At 38.6% G+C, this 11,867-nt stretch overlaps 1 protein-coding gene across 1 annotated transcript; it reads left to right on the plus strand.

The window, feature by feature from the left end:
- The first annotated feature begins 1,955 nt into the window (after nucleotides 1-1,955).
- LOC142368604 (putative acidic leucine-rich nuclear phosphoprotein 32 family member C) lies at nucleotides 1,956-11,012 on the plus strand. Its single transcript, XM_075450814.1, has 7 exons — nucleotides 1,956-2,138; nucleotides 4,031-4,180; nucleotides 4,891-5,013; nucleotides 6,576-6,762; nucleotides 6,847-6,908; nucleotides 7,037-7,106; nucleotides 9,723-11,012. Exons 1-7 carry the CDS (start codon nucleotides 2,085-2,087, stop codon nucleotides 9,797-9,799), a joined length of 723 nt encoding a protein of 240 aa, XP_075306929.1. The 5' UTR covers nucleotides 1,956-2,084; the 3' UTR covers nucleotides 9,800-11,012.
- Nucleotides 11,013-11,867: the final 855 nt, after the last annotated feature.

Here is an 11,867-nt window from a genome sequence, read left to right on the forward strand (position 1 = left end):
GATATCTGACCCAAAGTCACCAAATAAAACAGAAAAAACACACAAAAGAAAACAAAGAAAACACAAAAAACACGGAAGGGTGGCTGTCAGGAAGCCGTTCTTAAGGAAGGGAAACAGGGAGAAAAGGCTGAGCTGTGCCAAAGGACACAAGAAGTGGGCTGAAAATCAGTGGCAGCAGGTCTGATGGAGGGATGAATCCTCCCGAGAGCCCGGAGCTCAACATTACTGAAGCAGTGTAGGATCATGTTGGCAGAGAACGCAACAAAAGGCAGCGCACATCCAAAGAAGAGCTTTGGGATGTCCTTCAAGAAGCAATATACTCTGCCTGGCAAAAAAAAAAATTTATATTTCAAACTTCTAATATTTTATAAGACCTTAGCATTTGTTTTTAGTCAAGATCTTGTATTGATGTGAGAGTTTTATGTGTGTCAAGTCTTCTCCAGCACATACCAAATATTTCCAATGGATTAATGTGAGTAAGATTAAAATAAATGTTGGTATTACATAAAACACACTATAAGGGTTTTGGTACTAATCAAAAATCCATAATCATTAACAATGATCTGACAATAAGAAACCACATTGAGACGATAGTCTGCCACTGCATGGTTTCCTATCTGTGAGGAGACAAAATGGCCGCTAGAGGCGCAGTGGAGCCTCGTTTCCTTCATGCTGTTGTTTCCCTCCTTTTACGAGTCAACGAATCATGCCTTCAAGTGCTCCTCATAAAATTGAAAATTAAACATCTCCCTAAAACAATCACAACAATAATTAAACAATGAGCTTACTGTTTCCACAGTTTTTCCGCATTACTGCTAACATCTTAAACTGAGATACTAAATGTATATTAGCCGAGACATGTAATTGTTTTTATTTAACTAACTAACTAATCTTATTCAATGTAAGTATGGCAGCTTGTTTGAACAATGGTTAAGAGTTTAAATAGAAATGTTGACGTTCCAAGAACATGATCTACTGAATTAATACATAAAAGAAAAGAAAACGTATGTATAATTATTTTATTTGATCATCAATTTTTTTTGTTTTAAACAGTTAAAATTGTATATTTCCGACGGCAATTGAACGCAGCAAACGACATGACCCAGTTTTCACACGCGCGATTAGGACGCTGTGATCCTGCATCAAGTTGGACAAAAACCGGAAGTCCTGCGAGTTACTTTCACAATAAAACGCAGACGACCAATAAACTTCAAACATTGCGGAAATTCAAGATATTTGTAGATTTATTTTAGATAATATATGCTGTGATTTTGAGCTCCTTCTACAAAATGTCATTTTTGTATATTTTATAAAGAGTGAAAAATAATATTTTTTAAATTAATCTCATTTTAATTCTTGCTAAGTATTACATCCACAAATGTAAATTTGCCAAAGTGAAACCCAATTTTTGTGCTTTCATGATAGAACTCCAGATGTATTTCAAGTCAATTTCCTCCTCTAATAACAAGAAAGCTATCAAAACTATAAATCTAGTCTCCCACTTTGAAATCTTTAACTCAGTGTAATCCTCATTGTTCATGTCCCCTGGTATATTCTCTCTCTCTTTCTCTCTCTCTCTCTCTCCTCTCTATCTCTTCATTTATTATTTAAACTACTTATGTATGTATTTATTTTGGTATGCTTATTTGTTCGTCATTTATTATTAATGATACTTGACCTGTTTTTGCAATGTTTTTGTATCTTGTAAAGCAAAATAAAGCTGCATTAATAAAATCATTAATTAATGATTATTTTTAATGTTTTTTATTTATTATTTATTTTTATTATTATTTATTTATTTTTAATGTTTTTATTGCCTTCTTGTGATTTTATGTAGCTGTAAAGCACTTTGAATTACCTTGTGTATGAATTGTGCTCTATAAATAAAATTGCCTCGCCTTCAAACGCGTTTCCGGTAAGACAAACTTCCGGCTTTATTTCGGTAGTCTCACCCGGAAGTCCTCTGTTTTTAACGCTAGCTAACTTGACGTCGCGGTTCCGCGTGTTGATGCTGAAGAGGGATCGAGAAGAAACAAGTTTTTCGCATCTCAGAGACTCCAAATTCAGGCCGCAACCAGAGGAAAATGGACATGAAGAAGAGGGTCTCTTTAGAGCTGAGGCACCGGTCGCCATCGGAGGTGAGCTTTTGCGGGTTTGTTTGTTTTCTTTAACGGCGTCGCTGCGGTGTAAACTTGACCGGCAGGAGGAGGGGTGGCGAGCACATGGCAGCGTAACTGCAGGTCCTGGGAAGTGGCAAAATGTTTATTTAAACTAAAACTTAACCTCCAAGTTAATGTAAAGTCTAGGTTTAATGTAAACTAAGCGCCCTTTGACGTTTTTACGTTGGTCTCCGCCGGCGCTCGTTCCCTCTGTTTGTGAATAGCTCGTAAAAAATGGGCAGATACGCAGTTTGTTTACTGCGTTGCATTTAATTTAAAGTGAGCATTTCGGCCGCAAGTCATCTAGCAAATTGATCGTATAAGTTATTTAATTGTGTATCACAAGTTGCTCTTGTGAGGGGGAGAAAATATACACACCTAAATTACAATTATGATTCATATCTCCTGGGCCCGGCTATTGCCTGGAACTCTGTATTTCGACGTTTACGTTTGTCGAAACGTTCGCTTTTTATTATTTATTATTGTTGTTCAACTTTAAAATAAACAACGGCACACTATATTTGTTTTGAATACAGTCTCTGTAACAGAGTTACAAAACTAAGAATATTTAGTTTTAAGACTCGTGTTCAGCAGGAAATGCGTTTCAGTTGCTCGTCTTGCACTAAAAACATGGCCACCGTTTACGTTTTAACTTTTCAGCATAAGAATATATCTATTTAACTCGACTAAAGTCTAGAATGAATTATTTAAAGCGCATGTAATATTTTTTTTTTGTTTATTTTTTAATCCGCGCCTTTTCAGAAATTAGCCGGACCCCGCGTTCATAACGTGCTAAGGGCGCGTAGCCAGCGGCGTGCTAACGCAATCTTTTTGTTAAAGCGGTTTATTATCGCTCGTTTTCCAGCCACTGGTCGACTCCTTTACACCTTTAACACTTCAAATAATCCGAATAATAATTTTTACGTCGGGGCAACTGATCGTTTGTTGGGGTTGTAAAGCAGCAGCACGTTAACGGCTAACAGATAGCAGGCAACACGTGACGTGGCTAATTTAGCGGCGTCACGTGGGTTGGGAGTTTACAAACAGAACCTCGACCGGGATCCATTCCAACATGAAAGTGCTCTTGAGTCCCTTTTCATTGACCTGCTTCCTCTGTAGTGTCCTAATCATCATTCGGCTGCTAAATCCGTCCGTTTTTAAAGCTGTATCTGTGGGAAGGAGTAACATGGTGGAATCTGACATTATTTAACCTAAATAATATCAATCATTTCCTTTTTAAATGACTTGAGGACCTTGGAAAAAAATGAGAAAATATTATTTGAATATAGTTGGACTTGTCCTTGTTTGTATTATATATAAACCATATATAAACCATGATTTCATGAATTGATCATTTACTGCGTTTTTATTACTGAATATGTTAAATATTTATCAAATAACTGATGCTTTTTTGTGATTTTTACAGTGTTTTGGACATTCAGTTTGGAAAACACTCCAGAAACCCAGGCGTTGCACTGATTTTTATTAATTAAAACCCCCCAAAATGTCACTTACTGATGAATAAATCAAGCTAATCTCTCTATGAAAGTCAGTCCTGTTTGTTTTCAGTCATATTTTCTGATTGTGTCGGGTGTAATTACTTTAGTTACATTTAACTGCACCCCTAATAACTGATTATGATTAGATGCACACATCAGATGTAGTTAAAAATATGCACCTCTGTGTAGATTCATCTTTGCCTTTTGGCAGAGATCAGAAGGACCGTTTGAATTAGTCATAGTGACACCACCGTCATCAGATCAAGAGATCACCGTCATATCGAAACATCACACGACTCCTGAAACATGTTCTGTATCGTCCCAACTGTGCTGAAATGCAGCCGACCCCTAACGGCTTCCTCTCCCCTGCAGGTCCAAGAGCTGGTTCTGGACAACTGTCGCTCCAGCGAGGGAAAGATCGAAGGCATAACGGAGGAGTTCTCCAATCTGGAGCTGCTCAGCCTCATCAACGTGGGCCTGACCAGTGTAGCAGACATCCCCAAACTGGACAAACTCAAAAAGGTCTGAGTCCTTTATTCTTAACCCGGTCATGGCAGGTTTTCCCCTTTTTTTTCTTCTTTTTTTTTTTTTTAGAGGATTCACAAATTGGTTATTTTTGGTGACTTTTCTGCTTCCATCAAACTATATTTTCATATGATGGCAGTTCACAGTTAATTATTCTTTTTTTTTATTATTCATTTGGGTCTTTTTTAAGAAGGAAAAATGAAAAAATATTTCAAGATAGTTTTATTTGTCTCATACACAGTACAATGTGCAGTGAAATTCTTCCTTGTCCTGCTACCAATAAAAAGATAATTCAAATTAAATATGAAATATGAATAAAATAAGAATAAAAGAAAATATATTAGGCATCTGAAATATATATATCTATATATAGATATATATACACACACACACACACACGTCTTTGCCGTTTTTAAGAATCATGAGAGGTTTTGTGGTTTATCTTACCTATCGTTGGTAAAACTAAGAGTATTTGGTGTATGATCATGACATTTTTGGTCTGACTTTGAGATGAAACTGAACATCTAGAGGATTTTTCCTTAGTTTAGAAATAAAAATGATGGCGCTACGTTTATTTCTCATAACTTGATGACATCCAGAAGCTCCGGATGCTGTAAGGCTACAGATGTGGGCATTTCGGGGTCAGGGATCTGTCCTTTGCCCTTTCCGTTTGTCACACTGATGGTTTCTTTCTCGCCTCGCTGCAGTTGGAGCTGAGTGACAACAGGATATCGGGCGGTCTGGAGGTCCTGGCGGAGCGGCTCGTGAATCTAACGCACCTCAACCTCAGCGGGAACAAGTTCAAAGACATCAGCACGCTGGAGCCGCTGGTGAGTTGGGAAGACGTGGAAGCTTTAGTTTGAAGATCATGACTGTCAATATGTGGATATTTTACTGCTAAAAGAAAGATTTTTTTATTATTATTATTGATTTTCTAAGATTGAAAGTAGGATCAATTTGAAATAATCCTTCTCTTTTTGGTTTAATAACATCAACAAGTTATTACACAACGAGCAGCTAAAACCAGACTTTAAATCCTTAAAACTTGTTGAAATGACCAAAAGTTTGATGGAGTCTAATCTTTTCAAAGCTGATAATGTGGTCAAAATGGCCGCGCCGCTCCCGTCTCAACCACAGGTTCAACCACAAAGGATGAACACATCTCAGGTGTTTCGGGGAAGCGAGGTGTCACTTTCCTGCTCAACGTGGCACCAATTTGCCGCCGCTTTCAGTCACCAAATCAAATCACTTCTTGGTCTTCAGAGCCCACAGCTGCAGAGGCGTTTTCCACATGCTCGGCCTCCTCTGTGTGTTTGGTTGGTCATTAGATAACAAACTGTAAACTCTTAGCGGTCACATTAAGTGAGTTATTTCAGCTTCAGCTGCCACATACTGAAACATCCAGATGTGTCAGACAGTAAAGAAGCTGCTGCTTCACTCACATTAATTCATGAAATACCTATTCTTCTCAAATTGATTTATTTATTTATTTTAATTTCTTATTTATTTAGTCATTTATTATTATTATTAGTTGTAGTAGTAGTTAGTATCAAATCAAATTTATTTGTATAGCACATTTCATGTACAAAACAATTTTAAAGTGCTTCACATGAAATAAAAGCATTGCAGCAGGGAGTGGAAGAAGCATTAAAAATACATAAAAGAATATAAAGAGAAACAATTAAAATAATTTAAATGAATTTAAAAACTTAACTCAAACTTTATTTATAGAGCACATTTAAAAAACAACCGAGGTTGACCAAAGTGCTGTACAGGATAAAAGCTGCATTAAAGGTAAAAGCGACTCAGATAATGTTACCGTTCCAAGCAGTTAAAGTCAATAGATACTAAAACACAGTGCAATAAAATAGAATAAAATAAGTTCAAATAAAATACATTAAAATAAATAAAATAAAGATATAAAACAAATCAAGGTTATCAGCCAAGAGTCTACTTAAATATGATTAAAAGCCAGGGAGAAAAAGTGTGTTTTTTAAGGAGGATTTAAAAGCCTCAAAAGATCCTGCAGATCGAATGTGCCAGGGAAGGTTATTCCAGAGCCTAGTCGAGCAAGTAGTAGTAGTATTTTTATTAGAATTGGTATTATTATTGTTGTTGTTAATATACAATCATTGTAAATATTAATAATTTTTTGAGTGACTTGACTAATTTGGGGGATGAATAAAGTATTTTTCTATTCTATCAGCATCCACTTTAAGGGCACTTTGGCGCCCCCTGCTGGCCACCTGCATGCACCAGGCTCCACTTATTCACTAAATGAGCCTGCATTTCTCTCAGATCCAGTTGGCTCGCTGGAGGTTTGAGTAAAAACTAAAAACCAAACATCGAACCGGTGAGGTTGTGTGACGCTGTTCGTCTTTTGTCGCTCCAGAAAAAGTTGCCCCAGCTGAAGAGTCTGGACCTGTTCAACTGCGAGGTGACCAACCTGGGCGACTACCGGGGGTCCATCTTCGAGCTCCTCCCCCAGCTCACCTACCTGGACGGCTACGACATCGACGACTGCGAGGCATCCGACTCCGACGGCGAGGGCGACGGCCTCGATGACGAAGAGGAGGAAGGTGAGCGTGCCGCGCCGTGAAGTCAGTCAGCCGCGGGTTCCCCGCGACTTTTTGTGAATTCCTCCGAATGTTTCTGCTTCTCAGAGGGGGAGTCGGAGGACGACGAGGAAGAGGAGGACGAGGAAGACGAGAGCGTTGACGAGGAGGTGAGAGCAGAGTCCTGATCAGCTGCCTGGTTGCCAGATCTCAGCGTCGTCCCCTTTTCTCTTTGTTCCGTCGATCGTTCGCTGCAGCGATCGTTGGACATTTAAACGTCCCGTCTTTGTTTCTGTAGGACGCCGAGGTGAACGGGGATCTGGACAGCGAGGACGATGAAGAGGATGACGATGAGGAGGAGGACGACGGTGAGTGTCCCACAGACCAGCTTACGTAGCATACCTGCAGCCTGCAGTGAGATTCTGCACACAAAGACCTGAGAAAGTACTTAAAGGGAGCTAAATCGGAATCAGAATCGGCTTTATTGGCCAGGTTTGACTAAACAAACAAGGAATTTGACTCGCTGGCAAAGTACAACAACAACATAAAAGAATAAAAATTAGAAATACAGAACAGTAAGAATGGAATTGAGTATGGGTGGTAAATAGGGATGTGTATGAGAATAATAAATAAATAAATACAGTGTGTACATTTGCAATAAATAGACACTATGCACGACATATCACACTGTCATTGTTCACTGAAGCAAAACTAAGTGAACCCCCCCGATCCATAGCCATAACTAGAAGTAACGGCTTTTTGATACTATGGAAGCCTGTTTCCGCCACTTAATAAAAATTAATTTAGAAATACTATCTCATAATTATGAGTCATGAAAAACCCGGCGTTCAGCGCATGCCCCAACGTGCGCACATCTCGGTCCCGCATACAGCTGCTTGCAGCTTTCTAGTTTTAATTATTTATTGAATATTGCGACAAGGCATCTTTATTTATACAGCGCATTTCATCCCACAGGCAACTCAATGTGGTTTACATAAAGACAAGGCATTTAAAAGAACAGCATAAAGCAGCATAAAAACAAGCAATTTAAAGAGAAAAATAATTAAAACCCAGTTAAACGCAATCAAAGAAGAGGGGAAAAAGAAAGATAGAAACTCAACCATAAACACACAGAAAGAGAAATGTTTTTAACCTGGATTTATAAGTGCTTACAGTTGGGGCTGATTTCAGTTCTGCTGGTAGTTTGTTCCAGCTGTGTGCAGCATAAAAGCTAAAAGCTGTTTCACCGGGTCCAGTCTGAACTCTGGGCTCCACTATCTGACCTGAGTCAGCAGATCTCAGAGCTCTGCTGCGTTTATACTCTGCCAGCATGTCATTCATGTATTCTGTACCTAAACCGTTCTGTGATCTGTAGACAGAACTTTAAAATCTATTCTGTATCTGACTGGGAGCCGATGTAAAGACCTGAGAACTGGGGTGATGTGATGTGATCTCTGTGTTCTGGTTAAAACTCGGGCTGCAGCGTTCTGAATGAGCTGCAGCTGTTTGAGACTCTTTTGGGGGAGTCCAGTCAGAGACCGTTACAGTAGTCAGGTCTGCTGGAGATGAAAGCATGAATCAGCTTCTCCTGATCTGTTTGGGACATGAAACCCTTCATCCTGGAGATGTTCTTAAGTTGATAAAAGGCTGATTTGGTGACTGATTTGATATGATTGTTGAAGGTCAGATCTGAGTCTATGGCGACAGGCCTGTGCGTCGCCCACATGGGGGCAGAAATGTGCTTAAATGTGCTCATCCATGCGTTCATCTCCAGTAGACTCCATTACTGTAATGCTCTTTTAACCCTTGTGCGTTCTTAACATTGTGTTTACTCCCCTTGTCCTACGTGTCAAAAATGACCCGCCCTACCAAAGCCCCAAAATAAAGCAACTTAATTGAATTTTAAATCCAAAATCTATTTTGTATGATGAAGCCACCTGTTATTTATCTATTCAACTCAATTCAATACATTTTTTATCATGTATTTTTTGTTACACAATACAAAAAGACAATCACCAGTTTTCAGGATTACACTGTGAAGTAATTACTTCTGAATTAATTATATTGAAAGGGAAAAAAACAGTGAACTTTTTTCTGGTGTTTAAATGTTTTTATAATTCACGGGTCAAAAATGACCCATAAGACAATCTTTGTACCCTAGTGGTGTACAGCCCACATGGAAACATAAACAAAAATAAAGTCTGACTTTTTCTAATGATGGGATCCCTTTAGGAAAAGTCATAACATTTCAAGTTAGAAAAAGATAGTTTAAGGTATTTTTTTCTACAGCTAAACATGGTAGTGGGTCACCTTTGACCCGCAGGACAACAGGAGGGTTAACTGGACTTCCCACAAAGAGTATTAAACATCTGCAGCTCATCCAGAACGCTGCTGCTGGAGTTTTAACCCGGACTAAGAGATCTGAACACATCACAGCAGCTTTAAAATCTTTACTCTGGCTTCCAGTCAGTCACAGAATAGATTTTAAAAGCCTGCTGATGGTTTACAATCTGTGATCTGTTCAGAGAATATAAAGCCAGCAGAGCTCTTAGATCCAAGGACTCAGGTCAGCTGGTCCAGTCCAGAGTCCAGACTAAACATGGAGAAGCAGCATTTAGCTGTTATGCTGCAAACAAGTGGAACAAACTGCCAGTGGAGATTAAACTTTCACCAAATGGAGACATTTTTAACTCCAGGTTAAAAACATTTCTGTTCTCATGTGTCTATGCATGAAATCTGCACGATATCTTTGAATTTATCTGGACTGTTGCTTGTTTTTAAATTCATTTAAATTATTTTATTTGTTTCTCTTTATGTTCTTTCATGTATTTTAATGCTTCTTCCACTCCCTGCTGCAACGCTCTTATTTTATATAAAGCACTTTAAACTGTTTTGTACATGAAATGTGCTGCAAATAAACTTTATTTGCTTAAGAACAGCGGTGTGTGTGCTTCAGGATGCTAAAGATGTGATTTATTCTGCAGACGAGGATTCATCTCCAGCTAAAGGAGAGAAGAGGAAGAGGGACCCCGAGGATGAGGATGATGAAGATGAGGATTAAGGGCCCCTGCACAGAGGCCCCTGCAAACCCCTCTGACCTCTGGCTGCATCCCATTTCTGAACCCTGGCTCCTCCCCTGCCCCCTCATCAGCTTCCTCACTGATCCAAACAGCCTCCATTAACTCCTGAAAAGCCTCTTTAATATTTCTTTTTTTTTCCACACTCTAACCGTCTTATTTCCAGAATGATTTAAAAACCCTCACCACCTGGGATGCGTCACAAGATTCTTCCATGTTGTTGTTTTCTGGCAGCACCCTTTTTTTTCTGAACTCAGGAATAAAAATATTAAAGCTTCAAACCCGAACGTTAGTCATAAAAGAACCCGTTTATAGTTTCTCAAGAGTAACCGTTGTCATTTTGAGCAAGAAAAGCAGCATTTGGTCCCATTTTTAGTGGCTGAAAAGATCAAATATTCAGTTTGTTTTCCCGAAAATCTGATGTCGTGTTTAAATTTCGGTGTCGGTTTGGGGGAAAGAAGTTTCTTGTGTCTTTTTCTGAAGGGAAATAAAACCCACAAACATCCAGAACCAGAGTTTAAAAGCTGCTTTGGTGTTTTTAACAGGAACAAAACGGACGTTTCTGTGTCCGTAGATGCAGGGAAGACGTGGAGATCCTTTTCTTTTTGTCACAACCTGAGCTGCAAAGTTTCCGTTTTTCTCAGAAAAGATTGGTCGTATCCTTTAGAAATGAAGCCCGTTGAATCGTTTTCAGGAGATGAATGACTAAGAGTTTCTGTCTCTGGAGGCTGGTGTTCTCTGAGGGTCTGAATGAGACCAACGTCCTCCTCTGATGTCGTCCTCTGACATCATCGTGCTTACATGTGATGTCACTCAAACATGGTGAACAACCCCCCCCCCCCAGACCGAGCCCCTCCCCCGTCCCCCCGCGGCCGAGCGCGCTCAGGGCAAATTGTGTTCTCTTTTTTGCCAACAGAGCTTTTTAAAAGAAATATTTTTTCAGAGAATTTGTTTTTTTGTTTACTTTTGTATGGTTGTCCGGGGACGCTGTTTCTCTTTATACCTCCCTCCAGCTCTCTATCTGCCTCCTCTTTTTTTGTTTTCTGCTCCGTAGAGAGATGCAGTTGTTCCTTTACACTGAATAGACGAGGATTTCTTTTCTTTCTTTTCTTTTTTTTTTTTTTTTTTTTTTTTACTTTCTGTAAGTTAAATGAAAAACAAAAAGGACTTTGTAAATAAAATCTTAACATTTTGCTCCTTTTGTCTCGTGGTCTCATTACTTTGGGGTGGGGTATGAAGAATGAAAGGGCAGCCTGTGATTTAAAGGTTTCTCTACCTTTATTTCTACACATTAAGGTCAGCTTACATGTTCATCCATCTCTTATGGGCCAGCTAAAGTGCAGAGGAGCATCTACACGGAGATCTTTGGGGAAAGGTTTGTGGTTAAAATGTATTAAATATAAGTTTTTTTTTTGTGAGTTCTGTTTTGTCCTCCATGACAGAATATTCTCACGTTAGATTGGATGGAACAGAAACTATTTCAATATATCAGCTTTGTCCTCTGGCACCTCAGTAATATTAAGATAATTACAGTAATTCATTTAGTCTGCGTCTTATTTCTGACCTGGGCCTCTTCAAATCTGGGCTGAAAACCTACTTATTTAGGATTGCTTTTAATACTCAGTAGTATGATGACACTTTTATCTTAATCGATTTTGTTGTATTTTATTGCTTTCACTGTTCTTTTATTGTTTTTACTTATTTTTCTCTTTATTTATTACCTTTTGTAAAGCGCTTTGGTACACCGTAAGGATTGTCTGTAAAGGGCTGTATAAATAAAGTATATTTATATTTACATTTATTGTCATGAAGATGCAGGAAATACACAAATTACTCCTCCACATTTTCAATTCAATTCAAAAATGTATTTATATAGCACATTAACACAACCTCAGCTGACCAAAGTGCTTCACAACAGCATCACATATTAAGAGAGTCATCAATAAAATAGCAATAAGAATAACTTCATCACAGATAAAAATAAAATAAAAGTAGAAAGCCAAGGTGAACTCCATTTCAGCTGGTGGAAGGCCAGGGAAAAGAGATTTGTTT

The sequence above is a fragment of the Odontesthes bonariensis genome, chromosome 19 (assembly GCF_027942865.1).
Source record: "Odontesthes bonariensis isolate fOdoBon6 chromosome 19, fOdoBon6.hap1, whole genome shotgun sequence".
NCBI classification, from domain to species: domain Eukaryota; kingdom Metazoa; phylum Chordata; class Actinopteri; order Atheriniformes; family Atherinopsidae; genus Odontesthes; species Odontesthes bonariensis.

Excerpts from the sequence above, each read along its gene's own strand:
- LOC142368604 (XM_075450814.1), top strand. The coding sequence starts at position 2,085 with ATGGACATGAAGAAGAGGGTCTCTTTAGAGCTGAGGCACCGGTCGCCA. Across the intron at positions 4,181-4,890 it reads AACTGGACAAACTCAAAAAG|TTGGAGCTGAGTGACAACAG; the intron begins GTCTGAGTCCTT and ends GCCTCGCTGCAG. Across the intron at positions 5,014-6,575 it reads TCAGCACGCTGGAGCCGCTG|AAAAAGTTGCCCCAGCTGAA; the intron begins GTGAGTTGGGAA and ends TTGTCGCTCCAG.